A 25,088-nucleotide genomic window follows, 5' to 3' on the forward strand; every position below is an offset into this window, starting at 1 on the left:
GGAGAACCCCTGTGGCAGGGGGCTGGAACTGGATGAGCTTTAAGGTCCTTCTGACCCAATAATCTGCAGCTCTATGAACTGCATGGAAGTGGAGAACATGGCTGTGCTGACATCTTGTCTATGATAAAACCACTTCAGCTCTTCATGGCGGAGACAGAAAGTTTCTCCAAGTGCCAAGATTACATAAAATAATCAAAAATTCCTGTCTGCCGTAGACTGGAGCAGTATTTCAGAACCTCTCGACAGTTCACTGCCTGCCTGTGCAGATTATGAGGCGCTGATGGAGCATCTGCCAGTGCCAAACCACCCTGAACGAGGAGACATCTGCACTCTCCAATCTCAACTTTCTGCAGAGATGCAAAGACAAAAATTGAATCTGAGAAGGCCCCACCTATGCAATCCCAGAAGCGAAGGCTCAGGGCAGACAGCTTGGCACGCCGTCATTTCTGCAGGGATCCAACTGCATTTCTGGGATAAAATCATGCCAAAGCTTGAGATTTGATATGAGCAGACATGCACTGAAGTTTCTCAAGTTAAGAGATGGTTTGAACAGGGAAATCATCACGTCAGCCTTTCTCCTGGAGAGCCAGAAAGGAATCCATGCTCAGCACCTGCCTGCACTTCTCTGGGAAGGCAGGAAGGGATTAAAACTCAGCACAACTGGAACAACAGCTCAAGAAGAGAAGGCTGAATTTGTTACTGTAACATATGAAAACATTCTTGCTTCACGTCCATGGGGGACAGGCTTCCACCTTGGATATATTTTAGAACTGGACTTTATTACAGGCACAGTTTCTTTTCCTGAGTTTCATTCTCAAATACTTGATTGACAGAAAAGTGTGATGAAACAAAACCACAGCACAGCTGTGAAACAGATGAACGTGCCCCATATCCAAAAACATTTCTCTGTGCCACAGTCTTTGTATCTATTCACTTTTTTACAGAAATCCTATGGGGAAAAAAGTTTCTGGCGAGTGAAATATTTACAATACAGAGTGTGCAGGTTGAATTTCAGATGAAAGATAGGACAGATTACACTGGAAATTACTTCTTTTGTTTTCTACCATAAATATACTTCTCTCAGAAGTGAAGATGTATTCATTTTATTGCCTCTTCACAACGGGAGCATGAAAGGAGATGTCCTAACTCAAAGTAGGGCCCCACCATAAGGTTCCTGTAATTGCTGTACCAAGACACTCCTTCCTCCCTGATTCTCAACAGAACCTCTGTTATGAGCCTGTTTATCTCCTCCCTTGAAAGACAAGTCAGAGACAAAGACATGGTTTAGTGGTGGCCTTGGCTGGGTTAATGGTTAGACTTGATGATCCTCACTGGTTCCTTTCAGCTCAGGATATTCTATGATTCCCTGATCTTGGAGGTCTTTTCCACCTAAATGACTCCATAATTAATGACTAGAAGGGAACAATTCCTGAAATACAAACCTATTTTGGAGGTTACAAAATGCCCTCTCAGCTTGATGGCTTATAAAACAAAATGAGGGGATGGTAGGTAAGAGAAAAGATCTTGGAAAATAAGAAGAGGTGGGGGAAAGTGAGGAAGTAATCTGGATTAAGAAGCACAATTCAGGTTCTTCTCTGAGTCTGAGTTCATTATTTCACACATCTTGTGGGCAGAGATCTGTGAAAGGATCTGAGCAATGACTCTGGTACTCCTCTGAGAGTATGAGCTTGATCCAAACAATCCCCTCTAATATCAGACCTTCCTGCCACAAGGTTTTATTTAAGTCATTAAAGGCTTTTTATTTACAGTTTGCTGTACAAAACACTCCTCAAAGCACTTGAACTCCTCTCCAGTGAATGAGGTGAGCACCACAAATGTTCCATCAGGAATAGTGGGAGGCAGGATGTGCCTTCAGGGAAGGAGCTGCTGCCTCCTGTTCCCCATTCCTGGGAATGGCAGCTGGGAGCTCTCCATGCTCTGCTCAGTGTGGCCTGACCTTGCTGGCCTGAGACCTGCACGTGCAGGGAGTGACTCACTGACCTCCTTCCATGCATGGGGAATGGGCTGGGATCCCAAAAAGAAGCTGCAGTGGCTTCTCCAGAGCAGGCATTTTTATCCACATGTGCATCAGTATGGAAAGCCCTGATTCCAGCCTGAAGCAGAGTGACTGCATCGTCCTCATTTGGAAATGCAGCCTGAGGATGTTGCAGTGACCAGGATCCAGGACCTACAAGGCTGTAAATCACCTCCCCCAGGCAGCAGCCGTGACCTGGAGTCACTCTTTGCAATAAAAAGAACAACTCCCCCACACCTCCAACTGAAAGGATCAACCTCTCTGCCCAATCTTTCTCAATTCCACTTTTTATGAGGTGTTGCAGCAGCAAACTGATTTTAAAAATCATTCAAATTGAAATCTTGAGCTGACAATGTTTCTTTAACTCAAACTGGTGAAATGCTGCCTGGCACAGCCCCCTCACTATTAACTTGGCACCTCCATCCAGGCTGTGAACATGGAACAAGTGAGACTCTGGAGATAGAATCTCCTTTGGCTTGATCACAAATCATGAAGATAATGGCTTTCCACTTACAGAGCTTTCTGGAAAACCAGTTGGCTTCTGAGCCAGTAACCCCTGTTTGGATTTGGAAATCTTGCTATATTGAAAGATGATGCCTCTGCCTGCTAAATGTGAGAGAAGAATGCAAGGGAGGAAAGGTGTGGAAAAGGGATCAAACTGCTGCTTCCCACGAAAAACGTGCAGTGGATGCCTGTAAACCCTTCCCTACAAGCAGGTGATTTCAGTCCCCACTCCAGTGGCTCATTGCTGCTCCCCCTTGAGCAGCCACACTGGAAAGTGGCACATCCCCCCTGCTCTGAGGTGAGGAAGCAATGAAAATGAGAAATATTTCCTGCTTAAAAGACAAAGTTCATGGTTGTATCCTTTGGGCTGAAGAACTGGGCTGCCTGGAAAACAAGGCAAACATTTTTATTTACAGAGCCCAGAGATTTTATTTACAGCCCAGAGATGAACTCTGTGCTAAGGCTTCATTACCATTACACTGTCTCTCTTCCCAGGCAATATTAATATTATCTCTAGTCTTGATCAAGGAAAGGGAACAACCTCATTAAAGACAACACACAAGCTTGTCCAGCCCTCTTAAAACATGGGAAAACTTCAGTACTAGTGGGGTAAGCAAGGAGCCTGATTTATTTAATTCTGGCAGAAAGCAAAATATTTTGTAAGGCTAAGAGAGCTTCATCTTTTAATAGTCCATTACCAGAAAAAAGGGGAAATTCTGTACTCTAGAAATGTGTTATACAATAATAGACAGTGTAAAAGCCCTGAAAAAAGAAGCCAAATTCTGTTTAATGGCAGAAACAGAATAGGATTAAGTCCCAATTCCCTATTTTAACTTCCAATACTTGGTAATGTCCAAGTTTGGGCAGGGTCAGGCCAGGAGAGCTGGACTGAAGGGCAGTGCTGAGCAGAATTAGCACATGGGTCTCTTCCTCAGCTGAAGGAGCACAGACAACATCCTAATAAAAAGTGAAAAATGAAGTTCAGAAATGTTTAATGGGTGACATATTTTGGTCACTGCCTTAGATCACAAGCCAAGCCTTGTAAAGGAGGCAAAGCCTCACTCCCACAAGAGACACCTCCATGGTTTGGGCCTCACCTTCACCTGTCATGAGTTAGAAGTTACATATTTCAGGAAGAGAAATATCTGCAGGGAAACAATGCTTGACAAGCGATCTTTTCACAGATTTCTGTCACTGAGGGGAAGACCCAGTTGTCATAGATTTAAGGCAGGATGAATTATTATGATTATGATTATGATTATGATTATTATTATTATTATCAGTGATTAGCAGCTGGCCAGGAGCCTGCTGAGCTGCTGGGAAAGAAGTTTGTCATATGAGCAGCACAAAAGCTTCACAAACAAAAAATAAGGATCCAAACTAAGGCAGATCCTAAGACAATACTGGAGTGATCACCATACTAATGTTTACCAAAAAAGCCCCTTTTATTCTTCTGGCTTTTAATTTCTATTCTGGATTCAATGAACTGGAATTCTATTACAAGAAAGAACTTTCATGAATCAAAACTAGGAAAAAGGAAAATTCATGTAAGAAAAGCCAGAGCCCCCAAACCCCAACAGTGTTGTAAATACTGAGTCCTTGGTGAATAAATACCCAAAGAAACTCTGTTCTCATCCCTCTGTACTAAACCCCATGTGTTTTCTAAACTACCACAGCATCTGTGGAGATGGGAGTTATTAAAAAGACATTTTGTTTTACAAAACAACATCCTCCCAGGACAAGTAACATGCTCCTGAAAACCCCTTTGAGATCAAGCCCAACGTGGCCCAAATATTGCCCCCAAATTTGCAATGAGCAAACACAGACTTGTCTAATACCAAAGAGCAGTAAAAACACTTCAAAATGGTATTGCAAAAACTTGCAATAAACCCATGAGAAACTCAATACTGAAATCACCAGAGTGAACCTCTACCATGCTTATTTTAAGGGGCCATTAATAACCCAGGAAGGGATTTTTGTTTGCTTTGAAAGGCTGGGGGCTAAAATTTCCTTTGCTCTCAGTTTTCTGACTTCCTGCTCTGCCCAGGAGAGGTGACAGCCAGCCCAGACTGTCACATCCCATCCTGGGAAGGCAGCTGGCTGCACTTCCAGCTTTGCCAGAGGAAGCTCCTCTCCACTAGGGAATTCTCACCTGCCCAGCTGTGAGAGCACCCAACTCACACTGCTTCTGAATGGTGCAAATCAGCCAAGGAAATCAAATAAACAGCTCGTGGTGGACAGATAATGCTCTAAAAACTGCTGCTACTGGAAAAACAGATGCTGATTTAAATAGCTCCTCCATAGTTCTATTTCCTAGAAATCCAATTTAAGGAGAAAATATTATTATACAACTCTGTGACTGTAGCACCAGCCCTGATGAGTTTTGCTCATACCCAAGTCATCTGTAAAGGAAATTACACAAGGAGCTTAAACACAACTTGCTGAACCAATTTGTTGAATTCCCAAGTTATTACTGTGGATGCAAAGTTTTACCACATGTAATTCACTGAAAATGTTTCTATCCCTAAATATTAAGATGGTAATTTTATATAAAGCTTACCTAAAGTTCTGTGCCAAGTCTAGATGTGGAGCTTCCATGGAGCTGAAATGAAAAAAGCACTGATTTCAGAGGGAAAGTTAAAGCAATAAATGAACATTCCTGCAGCATTCCAGACAGAATTTTCAATTTCTCTATTGCACAGACCAGTAACTGCACTGCAGACCTGATAACTGCACAAACTTTGTCTGAACATGACTTATCTGCTTGGAAGGAACCAGCCAGAGATGCAAATCCCTGTAAAGGGAACTTTGTGATGCCTGGAACAAGTAATTGTTAAACAATTGTTAAACAATCCCATCTTACCTGGAAAATAGGGAAAAGCAATCCCAGAACTCTGATTTGGTTATGTGAGCACACAGCACAAAGATTTTAAAAATAAAACACAAAGAGACAAACCCCAACATCTCCAAACAAAAACCAAAAAGCCCCCAAACCAAACCAAACAAACAAACAAACAAAACCCCAAACCACTCAAAACCAAAAAATCCCCAAAATCCCCACAACCCTAACAAACACAGAACCCATTGGAGAAAATAAGTAGTTCAAGCACTTATTTACTTGTATTACAATTTCTCTACTGCAATCAAGTAGCAAGAGAGTATCAAACTCTCAGGATTAGTTACAGGAAAAGGAGGTAAAACTGCAGAATGGATCTGCCTGTGGTACAGACATGGCTGCAATTGCCACTGTGACAAAAAAAAATTATCAGAATCATGGTAAGAGATGAACAAAAAGATGATTATTAACAAACTGAAGTAATGGGATTCACTGACTAAACCTGTGTGACTTTTGTTCAGGATCAATTCTATCAATCACCTTTTCAGACCTGCAGTTGAACAGCTCTATTACTTAAAATATTTATTTTTGAGGGATGAAATAACATATTCCACGATTTCTGAACCTTGCCCACGAATGGTCACTGCTGTTCACACAGGTGGAAATACACAATCACTTGTACACAAACACACAATCACTTGTACACAAACACACTATCAATCATTTGTAACATTCATTGAGATCATGGGGTTTCCTGACATTCACAGAGCCCCTTCAGCACTCAGCAAGAGCTGATGCTGACACTGACACAACAGCAAGGTCCCCACCTCTGAGCTTTGGAAGAGCCATTCCCAGTCCCTTAATAAAGTTGAAATGCAGGGAAAATCCCCAGTTCTGTGTCTTTCTTTCTGCACAAAGTCTGGACACAGAGCTTGTCCAGGAGTGTTCCCCCTGCTCTGCCAGGAACCCCCAGGGAGCTGCACTGGGGAAGGGAACGAGCTCCAGCAACTCCTGCTGAGGGGAATTAGGGAAGAGCAACCAGGGAATCAAGAAATGGCATCAAGGGTCTGCTCTCCCTTAATGCCCCTGGAAAATCAAACCTGGGGTTGAGTTTGGAGCCAGGTGGGGGTCGGGCTCTGCTCCCCAGGAAGAAGTGACAGCACAAGAGGAAGGGGCCTCAGGCTGTGCCAGGGGAGGTTTAGGTGGATATCAGGGAAAAAAATCTTAAGCAAAAGCCCTGGTACAACTGCCCAGGGCAGTGCTGGAGTCCCCATCCCTGGGGGGATTTAAAAGTCCTGTGGATGTGGCACTTGGGGACATGGGCCAGTGGTGGCCTTGGCAATGCTGGACTCGATGGTCTCTGAGGGCTTTTCCAACCTAAAGGATTCTGTGATTCCATGATTCTCAGTGAAGCTGTGGCTGGCCAGTGAAAGCAGCAGAGCTACAAAGGGAAAAGCCAAGGGGAGAAAGTGTCTGTGACTGGGAGAGGGCCACTCAGTGCTGGGGGACAGATGATGTTCCCCAGATCACTGGATCCTGAACCCAATGGGACAAATCCCCGGGGAGACAAGGGAGGCTTCAGAACCAAACACTCCTTTTCTGCACTGGAGAGAGAGAACTCCCCTGAGCTCCTTGTCAACCTCTGCTGTTCCTTTGCAGACAGACAAGAAAGGGATTTTGCTGTAGTCAATATGATCTAGAAATCATTTGTCAACTGACTCCAGCTCCAGGATGTTTTTTCCCAGGACTTTCTCCCTTCAACCCTTTACAGCCACCTCGAATCACAGATGTGAACAAGTATAAGAGGTGACTTTTATTCTCCCTTTTTTTTTAAATATAAATTTGATCAAGATTAAAAGAGACCACTGAAGACACTTAAAGAGGCAATTAAAGCTAAATACTCACTAAAATATGTATCTGCAAATGCTTTTTTGGTTTGTTTGGGGTTTTTATTCATGTTTTTCACCTTATGATTCAGAAGGTCTCTGAAGGAGAGGAACTGACTGATTGAGAAGACCTTGCTAAGTCTATCCCAAGGGAGGGTCTTAAGCCACTGGGAAATGCAAGTTGATTATAAAATTTTACAAATAGGAATAGAAAGCTGGAAGGACCCCCTTGACTCTCTTGGCAAGAAAAGAATACTGCAAAAAAATTCTCCTTGCAGAAAATCGTGTATCAGAGGAAAACTGGAAAAATTTAAGGTTATTGCACAGAAACTGCATTATCCTGATTCCTCTGGTTACTGTTCTGCAGTCCTCTGAAAAGGCAGGAGAATGGAACTGGGTATTAGATCCCAATAAAACTAAGCACCTGCCTTCCACACTGGAAAATGCACTGAGGAAGGAGGTGGAAGAAGAATACCTGGTTCCTAAGGGCAAAAATAAATCCAGAGGGGTGTTGGGGATCACTTGGGCTCTCTGGCACCACCAAAAACCTGGGAAATTCCTTAATAAAAGAGATTTTCAAACTAGTAGTGAAAGGCAATTCTGTGGGTCTGTAACTGTGTCCTAGGAACACATCAGGAAGCACAGAGTGTCACACAGAAGAGGGCCCCCTAAAATCCTTCAGAAAATAAATAATGAAGAAATAAAATAATTAAGGTTGAGATGCTGGAGGAAGTCATGGCAAAAGAGAGAAAGACAACAAAATTCTGTGCACCAGCCCCTTGTTCCCTGGGGAAAGGCCAGCTGTGCTCCCCTGAGGGGGTGAGGCTCACCTGGAGGGGCACAGGGAGACGTAGAGCAGGATGAGCAGCACTGCTCCCACCACGGTTGCCAGCAGGGATCTCATCCAGGAGCTGAGCTGGCAGAAGTTACAGTACTGCACAATGGTGATGAGAATGGCACAACACATGAACATGGTGTACTGCAACAGAGAGAGAGAGGGGGTTAACAGCTGCCCAGGGCCCTGCCACACATCCATGGAAAGGGGCCAGCAGGGAGAAGGGGATAATTCCTCCTGGATGATGGCAGTGATCCCATGTGAAGATGCAACATCTTCCCTTCCAGGAGCAGGAAAACCTTTAGCACTGCTGGTTTGTCACCATTTTCCCTGGATGGAGTTTCTTATCACACACGATGTCCAGAGCCTCCAGCTTACCTTGGCCAAAAGCTCAGTGCCTCTTCTCATTCAAAAAAAGGGAAAAAAAGAAGGTGAAAATTCATGGCAACCCCCTCTCCACTGTTGGGGTTAGATCCTGCCTGCTTTAAATGAGTATCAAAATTCCATTGCATTGGAAATGCAAAGTGCAACTTCACCCAGCTGCCTGCTTTTAAAAACACTTCTCAGAAAACATCCTCACCCTGCCCTGTAACATCTGGATCCAGGGAAGGAAACATCTGCCTTGGTGACAAGAGGCAGCTTCAGTCACTGGCAACTCACACTTGGTAACACGATCACTTGTGGCACTTTGAAAGGACAAGTTTCACATTTTCTGTTCCAAGTGCCTCATCTCAAAACCCCTTTACCTCTCCACAACTTTACTGGATAAAGGAAAGGAAGTGCAGGACAGATGCACTGCCCAGAGCACCTTCATTTCCCCAGGTACAACCTTACAGTGCTCAAAACTCTCAAGTGTGCCAATGATGTGCCAATTTTGGCTTCCCAAGAATATTCATGGCCATCCAAGCTAAACCAGAGACTCCACACTTGGATTAAGGAGTTCTGGTCTAGCTTTATGCTGTGTTTTACAGCATGAAATGATCATTCTCTCCCTTTCTCTCTTTAGGTGTCCTGTGCAGCTGAAGTGCAGACTCTGCAGCCTGGCAGTCCTGCAGCATAACAAACAAGCATGTGATTGAGAGCAGACACAGTGTATGGGAAAAATCCTTACATAATTCACCATTTTTAAACCACAAACAACAATTGTTGGTTTTTTAAATTACTTAAAAACGAATCAAAGGAATTTCAGAAGTGTCCATTAAAAAAATATAACTTAAACTTACTTTTTTCCCCCCATTTCAGGTCTCCTAAAGTGGCAGAGCACTGGTTCTCACTCCAAGTGATGCCCCAGCATGAAGCCAGCCTATAGAGGGTCAGGATGTGCTGGATTCTACTATGGATGCATGGCTTTGGAAAGTTTTTTTTTTTTTCATGGCTGTTTTTGTTAATTTTCATTTTAATTATTTTATATCCAGGGAGCTTATAAAATGCTATGAATAAAAAAAACTTTGCAAAACCATGTCATAGTAAAGGAGGACACTTACCTGACCCTCTATAGATTGACTCCATTTCCTAGAGCTCCATGAGTGTGGAAACACTGAGCACAAGCCGAGTTGGGACATCTCTTGGAGAGTGAGCCCACAGCCCCACGACTCTGGAGCACCTGCAGAGGAAAGAAAGCAAAGTTCATTCTCAGTTTGGTGATGAAAAATCACCATTTTACTGCTGCTGCATGAAGTGTTTCAACTCAGCCTGACCTGCTGGATTGAGAACACACAAAGTGGTTCTGGTATTATCTGAAACATTTGGAGAGATGATCAAGGATGGTGATGAATGGGATGGTATCAAAATCAATGGACAGATTTGAGAGATTTGAAGGTTTTCAGCTCCCTTCCCTTGAGGAAAACATTCCTATGGTTAGTTTCCTGATAATCATGCAGGGGAAAGCCCAGCATTAGACTGAATGAACAAACAAATCAACTTACAGCTTAAAAATTCTTAACTAAAGTTCCAAAAGGTAGAAGCTGCAGAATGATCTTAAGCATGGGGTGGAACAGAATGTCAACCACACCCTCCTGTGGCTGTGATAACCATGGGATTAAATCCTGTGTTTTGTTTAAATCAGCAAGGACCAAAAAACGTGTGGTCACACGTTCCCATGGAGCAACCACCTAGGAATAAGCTGTGATAGGAAGAGTGAAGAGGATCTGGTCATTACCTACACCCAGGGCCCTGAAATAGCAAGAGCTTTGTGAAACAGAATTCCCTGAAGATCCTGGAAAGGAAGGATTGCACACTGTGCTGCCTAAGAGAAACCTGCAGAGAAACAATCTTTCATCTCCAGCTTGAGGCCATTTTATTCACAGTTTTAAGCCTTGATTTTATGCTACAGTTGGCCTTTAAATTAAACTGTTCTTCCCCCTCCTCACTGCTGCCCATGGCAAGGGGTTGGAACAAGAGGTGCCTTCCAACCCAAAGCATTCTGTGATTCTATAAATGTTTAACCCCTTGTTCTCCCCTTCTGAGTGCATTTAATAACAGAGACACAAATGCTCTATGGATCTCTGTGTCTGAGTTAAACATGCCCATTTCTTTCCATTCTTTTTCAGAAGGCAGTTACTGCATTCCTTTAACCATTCCCACAGCCACTGCAATGGCCGTTTCTAGGTACCAAGTGCTCTCTCCCTTGAGTTCCTTCATCTCACTCTGCAAAGCCAAAACCTCCCTCACTAATCCTGTTCTCATTGTTGAGGTTCACTGACACAACTTCTCTGACTCCTAACTCCAAATCCAGCCCAGGACGATAATCCTGAGATAAACCCACTGGCATTATCTCAAAAATATTCCTGCAGAAGTGCTTGGTCTAAGAGGAAAAAGGTATGCAAGCAGCAAGAATTTCGAGGTATCCTCTCCCCTTTTGTCTGAGAGTTTTCACCATGACTGTGTTTACAAAACAGACTAGGAATTCCATCATCCACAAAGCCCCATCCCTCCAAGGGATGTGTATCAAACAGATGTAGAGCAGGAGGGAGGTGGGGGAAGGCAGGCAAGCAACAAGCTTTGTTAGCTCCAAACCATCACATTATGGAATGGAATTCAACAACTTACATGTATATTTGTTTCAAAATCAGAGGTGAAGTGTGAAAAAACTGCAAGAGCTGGGAGAGAAACCAGGATTGCACCAAAGAAGTGTCGAGGCAGCCAGCCAGAAATCACCTCCAGGAGACGCTTGGTGCAAGTCATCACCTCCTCCAGGAAGAACGCCATCCTGGAACACAGCAAAGCAGGATCCAGGCATCAGTGGCAGCACATCTCCTTGTAGCTCTCATTTACCTGTAATAACACAGCTTCAAATCCATCACTTAGGCTCTGTGAGCCACCAAGGTGCTACAGCACCTGCTGGTGATTGCAGGGAATAGTCCAGCCTGGCTGCCAGGTGAGCGAGTGTTTGCTCTGCTGAGGAGGGAGAGCCTCGGCACGGGGGCTTTGAGGAAGCCAACAGAAAGCCAAACTTCACTTCCTTGGAAGGTTCAACACAGGGAAGACTTTTCATAAATAAAGCAGGCAGGGAGAGGGGAAACTTTTACAAGTTGAAGTTACTGAAAATAACACCGGGAATGTTTGAGGAGCAGGGCAGCTCCAGCACCCATCACCCTACAACCCAAACCAGTTCTCCCAGTTCCAAGCAGCCATTCTGCAGGCAGGCTGTGCTCCCTGTCATTAGGGAAGGGGAAGGGGAGCGTGGGCTGCGAGCTGGCAGCCTGGCAGGAGCTGAGCTGAGCCCAGCTGGCACCCACACACCCAGCTGGATCCCAGCAGGCAGGGGAGGAAGGAACGGCTCTCGCCTCGAGCTGCCGGGAAAACCACGGCCCCAACCTGGGAAGAGCTGAAGGAGCCAAGTGCAAGAGCTCTGGAGAGCAGCTCACCAGAGATGCTGCTCGAATGAGAGCAGCTCCAATTGCTAAAATGAATAAGGGAAGGTAAAAGCATGCTCAATGCTCAAGGGCATTGCATAGAAAGCGAGTATTTATCCACAGAAATAAATCCTTGGGATAACTTCATTCTCAAAGCTCAATATTAGTCACTTGAGAAAAATTGCAACTGCTGTTCAAGTGCCTAATTATTTTTAAGAATATGTAAAAAGGTGGTGTAGCACAGTTAGCTGCATCCAGAGCCATTAATGGCATGTGTGGAGTTATCAGACTCAGGCTGGGCAGGTAATTCTGGACTACAGAACCCAAACAGAATAGAATCACACCTTTTTTTGAACAGAGATGCTCACAGCCAGAAAAAAAAACCCAAAAACCACACACTAAATATGAAATTCCCATTCTCCAAAGTCACATAAATTACCCCATATCACCTATATCTCTAACAAGAGAAAAGACATCCACTCATTTTTAACCCGGTTGTCTGAAATACAAGGTTTTATATTGGATAAAAGCCTGACACAAACCAAACTGAATTGAAATTTCTTTATGCCGGTTTGACACTCATTCCACACCTTTAAATATAAGTTGTTTGTGAATGAGATTTTAATTCTCTGGTCTGGAATTCTGTGACTTGAAACCACAACTATTTTGTGAAGCATTAAAGAACTCTTCTCTAATTGCATGTGTAACAATCTGTAAATTATACTTAAATCCATGGAAAAGGAGGAATTTGGGAGGGTGGAATACTCTGTAATTCATCGGGAGCCCACGAGAGGGTGCTCACAGATTTGCCAGTTCCCAGTTTAATGGATTTCCATTCACACCAAAAATCCTAACTGTATTCCATTGGAAAACAGCATTTCCAGCAAAGCACTGAAATTTAAAAACTGGATATAAAAGATTTACAAAACCCCTCTCTAGAGTAAGAAGTGGGGTTTCTGAAGGGTTACAGACTGTTACCCTGTGCTCAGTGACAGCCCCCTGGTCCACTGCTGTGTAGTCTGAAATCACCACCCAACTTCCCACGTGTGAAAGCAAAGCCCCGTTCCCCAGAGCCGATGGGCTGGGATTGGCATCTCCATGGCAGAGCTGAGAGCACGGGAAGGGGAAGGGATGCCAGGCCCAGGCTCCCTGAGCACGCTGGTCCCTGCCAAGGCAGCCTGGTGCCACCTGTGCCCAGCTCCCACCGCTCCGGGTGCCTCCATCCCGGCTGGCACCGACCCCGGCTCTGTGGCACCTGCCCAGCTCGTGTCTCTCACCCCAACCCACACACCGGGGACTCCAGAGTTTGCGTTTTCCTTTCTGCCAAGCCTCCGTGCCACGACAAATTCCTGTGGGAACTATAGCAACAAATCCAGGGGCGAGCTCCATGGGTTAATCCTGCCATGAGGACACTGCTTTATTTAGGCAGCTGTGTGCCTCAAAAAGGCAGCTGCAAATTCCAGGGCAGTGCCACGTTTCTCCTGATAATCTTTACCTTCTCGCATTGATTTTTTGGGGATGGGATTTATGGTGGGGCTCTGTGCTCTGGAATTAAAGGATGGAATTCTCCTCCTGAACAGTGAATGCAGCCCAACGCTCCCAGCACAGGAAGTCAGGGGTGCATTAAATCCAGGCAGCAGTGAGAGCTGCAGACAGATTTAATGGCTACAGGGCAGTACCAGTAAATAATGCAGTGTCAGTGGGCAGCTCAACAGGGCTTAAATGCTAAAGCATCTGAGCTGTTTACACAAGCTGGAGTTGAAATTAGTAACTTTGACATAAATGATTAATGGCTAATGGAGACTGTTACCATCATTTTTGTATTTACTGGCAGTTTAAAATCAATTCCCAGAGTTCAAATCAAAAGCTTTTGGCATAGCAGCAATTTGGTGGGATATTAAATACCAGATGTTAGAAATAAATAAAGGCAAACAGACTACATTGTTTTCCCCAGCATCAATACTCTGTATCAGTCGTGTTAACAGAGATGCTTCATTAAGCTCGAGGGGCAGAAAACAATTTCTGCTCGTGGTCATGAGGAAGTTGGGAAGATCCAGTGCTGGCCACAGGTCTTGGCTGAGGACACACAGGGGGTGGCACCTCAGCAAGGCTGGGAAGGCAAAGCCCCAGGAAAGGGCAGTTCTTTGGTCAGACAACAGCACAAATTCCCTTCTACTCTTGGACTGCACCTGCTTTCCTCATCCAGGTGATTCTCTTTTGCTGTCTAGAAAGGTCCTTTTAAATTGATGAATCAACTGAAAGTGCTCCCACCTCTCACTCTCTTGAACAGGGCTAAACACCCACTCTTCTGCCCTCAACTCTTCCCCGAAGCAAGCTATCAAAAACAACAAATTTTTTTTTGTAAATAAACTTATTTATAAGCAGTTTTACTTGAGGACAAGATGTCAAAATTATCTAGTGAACAAAACTATATTTACACTAAATATTGGGCAGCTGTTGGGCAGAATCTCTAACCCCTATTCCTGCAGAGCCACTCCTCAGACTCCCAAATGCAATCTCCCACATTGCTGTACATTCTATGACAATTTTTTAAAAAATACCAGAACTTTAGGATCTCTTACACTTCAGCTGAGCTTGTCAAAGTAGCTACGTTTCAAGTAGGCAGAAGGACATTCTTCAGAGAACATTTTCAGAGGAGATGACATCTTCCACGTGCTCACAAATGAAGCACCAATTTTTGCCTGCAGCTTTATACAATTAATTTTCGAGTGGCTCTTGTGCTAACAGTGGGATCCTCATCTATAGGTACTCCAATAATTTATTATCAGACACTTCAGAGGAATCAAAACATCCCTCTCCCTCGTAAGCTTTGCTCCACGAGGGCTTTTGCTGTTGCAGAGCTCAAGTTTTAGGTCATTTCTCACTGCCCAGGCTGTGACAGTGCTGTGCTCTCCTCTTCCCTCCCACAGCTGGACTGAGGGCAGAGCCACGAGAGCCAAGGCAGCCCTTGCCAGGCTGAGTCCTGGATTTAATTACAATTTAGCTGATTTAAAGGCAGGGTGTTTAGCATCATGATAATGAAAATACAATGTGAAACTTAGGCAAGAATTTTCTGGTCTTAAAATAATCCCTTTTCCTGAAATTCTGGGATTGTGCCCAGCATTGTAGTCCAGTCTCCTCCCCAAAGATATCTTGGTGGTATTCTGAGATTGTCATCTGGGATGACATTTCTGCACAGGAAGTTCTGCACTGTTTCTGTGCATAATGAGTAGTCAGAGGGAGCAGTCCTCACTTGGAAGAGGATTTGAAGAGGAAAAAGATGATTTTTACACCTCCCTGCCCAAAGGAACTGTACAGAGTGTGTGCCTCAGGTTATGGAGACTGGGGTGGCCCAGAAGTGTATTTTAAGTATTTACTATAAAGCAAGTACACAAAATAAATTCCAAACTCCCTGCTGGTTTGAAGGAGAGGACAGGGAAAGGCAGTGGTCACTTACCCCATCCAGCCATTTCTGGCTCCCAAGGTAACCAGGACAATTGAGGGGTCCTGAGATCACTGCTCAGGCTGACAGCACAGAGCTGCACTGAAGCCAAACCCTGCACTTTGCCAACTCTTGACTATATAGACTGAAAACAACAATTTTCCTTCTCCTTAAGGAACCCATAAACCACCAATTATAGAGCAGGACTGCAATAAAACCTTATGTATCTACCTATAAATATTTCTAAGATTATAGCAATAATTTTTATAAATGTGAAAAATAAGGCAAAAGCAATGTCCTACAGGGAAAACAAGGAATTGAAAAATACTAAAATGAAGTAAGAATTCACTTGTAAAGTGAGTGGACACAAATTTTCTCCAAATACACCAGGACAGCAGAAAGCAGCACTTCTGGGAAGTGGTGGTTGAGCTGATCCCAGTTGAACAAGTTCATGGCCACCAAACCCAGATCACCTGAAAGAGCTGCCTGTGCACATTAAACTGCCTGAAAAACTTCTGCCCCACCCAAACTAGAGTGCAGAACCTTCTGCAAAGGGGAAAATTAATTTCTGATGCAAGAGAGGGGACAGAGCAACAATTAACACAGTTTAGAATGACAACTCTACTAGTTCAACCATCTCCCAGTACAGCTTTTAACTCTCTGGATTTCCAGATTTTCTAAAAACTATTCAAATTGCAACAACCAAACACCCCTGCTAAGAAATGCTATCTTTAAAAGCATTTCATAGATGGCTTCTCTCTACTCCACATGCCAGCTTTGATGTAAATCCACTTGCACACATTTATATGCCCAGTGGGGTACAAACTTCCTTGAGTGACTAAAGCATTAATTCAGTATTTTTTACCTCGACCCTGCAAAGTCAAAATAAGAGTGCAAACTGCAATCTCTTGTTTCTTTTGAAACAACAGCAGAAATTGCTTCCAGCTCATAATTACAAAAGCATTTTGACTGACACATTCCTGACAGATCTGCAGAACTCCAGGAGAGGACGCCCATTTGCACACAGCAGCCTTACCCTGCTGCTGTGTCAGGGAAGTGCAGGGAACACGGGGATGAGGAGGGCAGAGTGAAGTCCCTCCCACACCTCCAGACAAACAAACAGCTCATTAGCAGGGTTAATGACAGCTTACACGGGGTGTCTGCTCGAGCTGCACTGAACAAAGTGTGAGTAACCCCCAGGCTGGAGGAGCCACCACAGCAGGGTCCTGGAAGCCCAGAACAGCCCAGCACTGGCGGTGACTGGGTGCAAATGGGCAAGGAGGAGCTGCTGTTACAAACCAGGCACCTGCAGCCAAGCCTGCTGAGGGGCAGGACAAGGGTTCAGGTGTGGGGCTGGCATCTCTGAGCACGGCCCTGCCAAGTGCCACCCCTTCTGCAGAGACAAAACAGTGCCCCTCGTTCTGAGGGAACACTGCACTCCTGTTCTATGTCAGACACAGAAAACATGAACTATTTCAATGTCAACCCATGAAACTTGAAAAAGATTAATTCTGGACAGACACAACGTGACTTTAGCAATTTCTCTTCTTTCTTTCTTTCTTTCTTTGAGGGCAGCACTGCTCTTTGCAGCTCTGATACACGATGTCAGTTTTAACCCCAGAACTCTGTAGTTTTATCTCAGAATTTAAAAGAACGGTTTTTTGGGTGGGTTTGTTTGCAGGACAGATAAAAGTTTTCTGTTTGAATTCTGACTGTCCTGTGAGGAGAGGAGACATAGAGTGGCACTTGGCATCCCAAGGAGCAGTAAGAGGGGCAGGGATGGGGTGCAGATTCATTTCCCTAAGTGATCTCTGTCAGAGTAACAATTCTGCTGAATTCCTGCAGCCAGAGCTCTCCGTGCACAAGATGAGCTTGGCTGCACTCTGCTCTTCAAACCTCCCAGCCCGTCCAAGAGAGCTCCTGGGACGCTGTCAAACAAAATGTTCCTGAGGCAGGCGCCACTGCAGCTCTCCCTGCTATCTGCAGGCTCTGTTACACTTCCTTTACCTGATGGAGATGACAAGGGACAGCACCTCCAGCAGGATGGCGATGACGAACACCACGACGGCCGCAGGGGGGGGAGGGGACGCGACCATTCCGTGTTTGAGGAAACACGTGATGGAGAGGATGAGGAAGACTGTGGTGGACAGGAACACGTCCAGGAGGGAGCTGAAGGTTGCACTGGCAAATGTCTTCACTGGAGCATTCCTTATAACCTGTGTGGAACACACGGATTGAGGGATGAAAAGGAATAAATGTTATTTTGCTGAATTCAACTGGATGATCAACAGTTCCTAATTATTAAAGGAATCAAGAAATTTTGGGCATTTCATTAATCCAGCATAAGCATTGCTTGGAAGGAAGAAGCAGAAGAGGTGGTTTGATGGCTGACACAGCTCTCTGAGCAGATTGTGTTGAAAAAAATACTGGTGGCACAGCCCCCAGGCCTGGGGTGATTTTTACACACTACTATGATAAATAAAACAACACGAAAATTGACTATTCTGTGCAAGGAAACATAAGTGTAATAAGTACAAGGTAAGTTATGGGATATTTTATTCTATTATTTTAATTTTAAATAATTTCAGATTTTACTATAACCTTTTTAGCCCTGATGGTTAAGAAAACCCTCCTAAAACCACACCACAGACACAGCTCCTGTGGAAGAATTCACATCTCCCTTTCAGACCAGATTAAAAACTGTGTAATCCAAATTGATCAGAGCCAAGGACACCAAATTCTGCTCTTCCATAACCCCTCACCACACATCCCCATCCCTGGCCCAGGGCTTGTGCAGCTGTGCTTTGTGCTACTGTGGCCAGTCCTGCTGAAAACCAGATGATGAGCTCCACATCGTGGCTTATGAAGGTGAGCCCAGTTTGTATCTGCCCAGGAGACCACAGAAAGCAAGTTCTAAAGAAAACCAGTAATTTTGTTACCAATGTCACCAGGAAGGCCCTCAGTTGGAGTGCTCTGGTTTAATTTGGAAGTTTCTTTTACTCCTCAGAACACTTCCTGTCCTCAGCAATACTGGGAAACAAACTTGTTCCTCATTTGTACCTCTCTGCAACCTAATAAATCCAGCCAGCATCGCTTCAGTGCCAAAATTACCTTTTAACCTGAAGGGGTAGCAGAACCCTGTTCATGCACATATGAAGTCCCATCAATTGAATTAAGAGAAGCAGCACTGTATCCCCAAGTGACAGAGTTAAAGATGCTCTAACAGTGCTAAGTAGTGCCTTCATTTCCAAATGAGAACAGATTAAGGCTCTTGGGAAGCAGAGCTGATTCCAAAGGGATCCCAACCTGAGCATGCAGCTGGCACTGTATGATCAGAGCTGAATTCAGGGGGGCTGGAAGTCACTTTCAGCACCACTGACTGTCAGGCCATTAAAGAACCTGGACTGTTGTCAAATCTTTTCACTCTCCAGAAGAAGATTTCATTGTTGTTTTGAACCAGAACTCTGCTTTAACAGGTTTTTGCCCCAGTGCTGCAGAGTTACTATTAGAGAGTGAAAATTACCACTGTCAAGGAGGTTTATGTAATAATTTTCAAATTATTAGCTTGCCACTAACAAAATGCACAGGCCACATTCCTGCTCTCTCTAGGAATTTCCTACATAGCCACATTAATAGGTCCATCTGTATATGCTTTACTATCTCTGCTTTGCTTCTCTTTCCAATCTTTCCACTGGAAACTACTTGATTTACTATTTTCTGTACAGTTTGCAAATTTTGTAGGCTGCATGCCACAGGAAGTTTCTCCCTGTTGTTGCTACAGGAACTTTATGAAGGGAAATCCCACTAAATTAGAGTGCTGCAGGATGAGCATTGGAGCTCCTGACCAAAGTGAAGAGACTGAACTGCAACACAACTGGGCTTTCCTTTGATAAAATAAAATAAATTAAGTTAGGTGTCACCTGGAAGTATTGGAAAACAAGCAAATATTGCTAAGGACACTGTGACAACACTGCCCAGAACTGAAAGGAACAGTCAGCAGGAGAAATCCTGCTGCCCTCAGATGCAGGACATACTGGGAAGAAAAGAAACCCACACCTAATTTATCCTGATGCAATTCTGCAGATGGATCACCCAAATCAAGGGCTCAGTGCTGCTGGAAGGGAAGGGCCCATTCCCCTTCCTGCTGCTGGAATCTTATCTCGTGCTGGCTCTGGCACTTGCCAACCTCTCCAGAGCTGCTGCTGCTCCAACACAGCACAAACCAGCCCGAGGTGGAAAGAGCCCCAAACAAGAAAAAAACCCCATGAATATTTCATGCTAGGCCAGTAAATGAACTGCTCCCAGCAGGGAAGGCTGAGAAGCAGCAGAGCCATTAGAGGGAGCAGGGAGGAGGAGGAGCAAGGAGGGCAGAGCAATTGCCTTTTCTTGGCAGCAATTTTTCAGCTACTGGTGGAAATGCAGCCTCAGTTGTAAGTGACATCTAATGTCACTCTAGGTGAATTTAAACTATCTTGCTAGTTCCTATCAGTCAGGCAAGGAAATCCAGTGCTGTGGAAAGCCTGTGATATTATTAGCCCCCAAGGGAATTAAGGAGTTCTTAGGCTCAGTGCAGAATCCTGAAGAAAACACCGAGTTCCTTAAAATTTACTGCTCCTTACAATTCCAGTGTTTTGAGCTGCCTATATCTGAATGCAGCACACTTATGGAATTAGGACACTTGAATTCAGCACAGGCTTCAATTCCAGGGAAAACCATGGGATTGTGACTAAACAAGAATCAAATTCCAAGCTACCATTCTCAAAGTTAGAATATTTGATGAGAGGACAAGCAGCAATTGGGCCTTTACTTTGGTGAGTGATGGTCCTTACCATCTCAGCATGGTTCTCTGGCCACCCTAAAGACTTAAAACATTTAACCTGAACATGGAAAAAAGAGAGGTGAGAAGTAGTCAGTGTACCTGAGATTTCCAACCCAAACACTGGACTAGACTCAGGCCATGGCAGAAGATGCTCCAAGGGCTGGAACTCCTCTGCTCTGATGTCAGGCTTGGAATGCTGGGGGTGCTCACCTGGAGAAGAGAAGGCTCCAGGGACACCTCAGAGCCCTTCCAAGGCCTAAAGGAGCTCCAGGAGAGCTGCAGAGGGACTTTGATGATGGCCTGGGGTAACAGGACAAGGGGGAATGGCTTCCCAGTGCCAGAGAGCAGGGAATTGGATATGGGATATTGGGAAGGAATTCTTCTCTCTGAGGGGGCTGAGGCCCTGGCACAGGGTGCCCAGAGAAGCTGTGGCTGCCCCTGGATCCCTGGCAGTGCCCAAGGCCAGGTTGGACAGGGTTTGGAGCAGCCTGGGACAGTGGGAGGTGACCCTGCCCATGGCAGGGGGTAGAATGAGATGGGCTTTAAGGTCCTTTCTAACCCAAACCATTCCATAATTCTATAAAAAACTGAAAGAAGACTGTTTTTAGAGGCAGCAATACCAAGCAGCAAATCACATTTGGTATTTCATGACCCTTGTCATGAAACAACTGCAACAAAATATGTTAAAAAACCCAAGGCCAGCCAGTGGCTTAGACAGATTACAGACAGAAACCAATGCCAGCAGGAACACACCTCTTCCTGGTAGCTCGTCCTGTAGGCCATCTCCAAATCCTGATCCAAGAAGTTGAGGCTCAGCTTGTTAATAGGTGGTTTAAAGAAGTAATCTTTCATGAGGCTAAAGAGAGAAGACAAAATCAACATCAGTTTGTTCAGCTGTACCTCCTTCAGGCCCCCCCAGTCTTTGGCTGCTGTTTCTAGGGATGATGGCACTTGGCTTTGAAGTTGCTGTGGTTTTTCTTCTTTCTTGATCACCAAAGTATCCTCTTACCCACATCACTTGCTCAGTCAAAGGAAATATTCCACAAAAAAAGCAAACTTTTATACTTCCAGGAAGAGTCTAGCAACTCCTTCCAAAAATTTACCAGATCTAACTGATGAGTACAGATAATTGTAACATAAGCCAGCAAATAGTAAAGGTTAATTGCTGCTACAGACACACAACCTCTGGAGACACGTGGCTGTGGGATATTTGTGTCTTGGGTGGAATTCTATGGCTCAATGCAAGCCAAGGACGACAAAGGTGACAAATTGTTATGGGGGGGGGAAAAAAACCATTGCCCATTTTAGAAAACAGCAGTTTCTTGTTATTTCAGACACTAAAATAACTCAGTAACTCAGCTGGGAACATTCCCTTAATGATCCAGGCTGCAGAGAAGAGATGGAGAGCTGAGATTTCCTTCTGAAATGGGAGATTTGGAATGACCTGAACCATCAACAAAGGCAGTGACAACTAATGACATCAGGGCTAAGGAACCCAGAGGCAGCATCTACCAGAGGGTGTTTATGCCCTCCTTCACCTTCATCTTTTCCACAGAAGGTGAAAAAACCCCACAACAACATCAAAGAGGCTACAATCACTAGAAGTTGGGTTTATTTTCCATCCTCTGGAAGAAAAATGAAAAGCTGTCTCAGTTTTGCATTATCACTATGAGGTTTATGAATGAAGTTTCCTGATGGATGAAATTTCCTGATCTGCCAACCTTTGCTGCCCTGAGCAGGTGCCAGGGAGCTGAAGGGACTTGGGAGCACCCAGTGCTTCGTGCCAGGGTCACAGAGCAAGGTCACAGCTGCTCGTGGCACTTGTGGCTGGGACAGCCTGTCCCCCCTGCTCTGTGCAGCTTCCAAACACAGCCTGCCTGTGAAGCTCCTCTCCTTTTCAAGCAATTGATTCCCTGTGTTACTTAGAGTGAATTGTGTCTAAAATCCCTCCTATCTAAAATGGGGCAGCTGCTTCCCCTGTGCTATTCCCACCCTGGGAACTGCAGCACCAAAGCCACAGTCAGAGTGGGCAATTTCCAAGCTGGTGACTGAGCAAAATCCAGAGAGGCACATAAGGTCAAATTCCAAGCAGATGAAGAAGCTGAAAGAAAGATCCTACAGAGCTTGTCTGTGCCTAAATTCTTTTTTTAAGGGGGTTTGGTTTCGGGGTTATTTTCTGTTTATTTTTATGGAACTCTTGCCTAAGAGGTTTCCTTGGAAGTACAAGCTCCCAGCACAAGATGGCATGTGGGAAGCATTTTTTTAAAAAATTGAGATGCAAGATCAACCAAACATACATTCCTAGACTGATGCTAGAGAAGACAAAGGAGTTTAAGCATGAATATGGCCAATACTTGGTAACCTTTAAACATTCTGGCCTTGGCCAATACATTACAATTATCAGGATACTCTGAAGGAATGACAGGATACATTGAGTCACCCCTCTCCCTGTCGTTCTTCCTTGTCTTCATTCCCCACCTTTCTTAGACATTTCGAAGAGCATTTTATAATAAAAATTTTGAAAGCTTTTTGGGTTTGTTTCTTTTTAAGTACTGTCAAATCCCCTTTCTTCCTGCAGGGAAGCTCAGTGGAGGTGGTGATGGTGCTGCTGTGCTGGTTAAGGATGTAGGAGGAACAGTCCAGCACGAAACAGAAGGTGGAACACGATGGAACCAGGGAGAAGGGAGCATTCCTGGAGCCTTCTCAGCTCCCTGTCAGCTCATTCTGTCTCCAAAAGGAAGATGCCACTTGATGAGACAGTCAAGTACATAATCTGCTTCCCAGGAGGCCTCTGCCTCCCAGCACAGGGTGTTCCCCGGATCAAGCAAGACTGGGAAGTGAGAAATGAAAGAAGCAAACAGATTTGAAAATAATGAAAAAGTATTTAAACAAGAAACTGCTCCAAGGAGGGGATGAAGGGCTGCACAGAACCCGGTTCTGGGGGAGCTTCACATATCCCTGAGATTCTGCTCTGGAAGTCTGAAGAGATCGTTGTGAATACTGCCCTGGTCAGCACATAAGAGTATTTGCTTCTTGTACTTCAGAAGGTTTATAACCTAAGGAATACCTAATTTTTGCTGGAAATAAAAATCCCCAAACCAAGAATCCTTTGAGGATATTCCCAGTGAAATTAAGCTCAAATATTCTATACTCTTACACTACAGTTTTCTTTTAAAGAACACAGTAAGGTTACAATGAACAAAGCACAGGACTTTCAGACTGGAAGCTGAAAGTATTCACTGTTTGTCAAATACAGAGAATCAAGTTGTAAAAACTGGTAACTTTCATAAAAGGATTCTTTTATAATGTACTAATACAAACATGCCACACTAATACTGTCTTTATTAATATTATTTTTAAAGAACATTGGAATTGTGCCAAGGTATCAGTTCCAAGGTGAAATCTTGGCATGCAAAAACCTCTCAGCCACAGAGCTGAGCTCAATATCCCCAGTGTCCAGCATTTCCTCCCAGCTAGCCCCAGGCAGCTTCCTAATGCAGTGTACTGGCTCCTGAATCCCCCCAGGACATGTTTAACCCTTCCCAGCTCTGCAGGAAACCTGTGGGATTAATTTATGCACTTTATCACTGTATCTGGGTTAAGTATTTTCTGTCAACAGGAATTTATATCCAAGTGCCCTGCAGTGGAAATCACTGCTCAGTGCTCAGGAAAGATCACTTGGCTTTGCAACAGCACCAAACCAACACAGCACAACACTCAGTGACAATGGGGATTCCTGTAAAATCACCACGAGGAAGTTTGGACCCCTCCCTGAGACACCTCCAATTCCCCATTCAAAGATCCTCATAGATACTGGATTCATCAAGACCAACAACTTTTACAGAAGAGGACCAAGAACATTTTAAAATGGCTTATTCCATATCATTTTTCATTGAGAAATGTTGAAAAAATCAGCATAAACTGGTAGGCTTAAAGCATTTCGCATAGATCTAATTAATCAGAAGATTATTTTTGGAAAGTTATGTTTACATGAACTGAACTCAGCAGAGAAGTTTCCCTGGCAACAAGAAATGGCCCACTTAATATGGTAATGATGATATTTAATTGGGACCAAAAAAAAGTCAGGCTTTGACTGATCTCAAATCATGGTACTCCTTCTTCCAAACCAGAAAAAATTACCCATTTTGGGAGTGGAGGAGGAAAGCACCAGAACACAAGAACTTGAGTGAGGTGTCTTCAGCAGACCAACTGCATCAATTAAGCTACTTCCATAACTTGCAGTTTGCAGAATGCTGGTTACATTTTAAACAATATTCCTATTTGTTCTGGCTGATTTCTGCCAACATTTGGACATTCCCAATCCGTCTATTTTCTAATATTTGGAAATATCAGCTAAACCTCCATTCTCAGCCATTAATGAGAGAGCACACACCAAGAAAATAAATAAAGAACCCTAAATTTTGACTCAAGTTGGCAACAGAAGAAAGGTAAACTGAGAAAATCTAGGTAAGAGACTGGAGAGGGACTCCTGTTCCTCCCTCTCACCTTTCCCTGCATAAGTCATGTTCCCATAAAGGTGATGGTGTCCCTGTTCCAAACTGCTGAGTCCATAGGAGAACACAGTTTCAAGGATATTTAGATAAAATACCCTCAATCTGAGTGGAAGCAATGAAACAAAAAATAAAAATAGCCATAAATAATAACAAACTCAAGCTAGCTTTTAGCTGCTCCAGTCGAGTCACTGCCATAATGGAGATGTTGTTGTGTGTTGATAAAAATCCCACACTACTAAATTTTGAAGAATATTTCCTCTGCCCCCAATAAGCTTTTTTTCTTGTTTGAAAGAGAGAGAGAAACTCATTTTACAATATCTAAGTAGATAGCAAGTCCATGAGAATTCACTCCTATTAATTCTG

At 44.1% G+C, this 25,088-nt stretch overlaps 1 protein-coding gene across 2 annotated transcripts in view; it reads right to left on the reverse strand.

The window, feature by feature from the left end:
- Nucleotides 1-25,088, reverse strand: part of ADCY9 (adenylate cyclase 9) — an 88,941-nt gene that overhangs the window by 10,314 nt on the left and 53,539 nt on the right. For both annotated transcript variants that reach the window (XM_014892129.2, XM_014892128.2), the window contains 5 exons: nt 20,965-21,067; nt 17,400-17,608; nt 11,145-11,304; nt 8,092-8,240; nt 5,100-5,141 (listed from right to left, as the gene is read on the reverse strand). In XM_014892129.2, the coding sequence (XP_014747615.1) occupies nt 5,100-5,141; nt 8,092-8,240; nt 11,145-11,304; nt 17,400-17,608; nt 20,965-21,067 (663 nt within the window). The remainder of the gene's footprint in view (nt 1-5,099; nt 5,142-8,091; nt 8,241-11,144; nt 11,305-17,399; nt 17,609-20,964; nt 21,068-25,088) is intronic.

This window comes from Sturnus vulgaris, chromosome 16 (assembly GCF_052056855.1).
Source record: "Sturnus vulgaris isolate bStuVul1 chromosome 16, bStuVul1.hap1, whole genome shotgun sequence".
NCBI lineage: Eukaryota > Metazoa > Chordata > Aves > Passeriformes > Sturnidae > Sturnus > Sturnus vulgaris.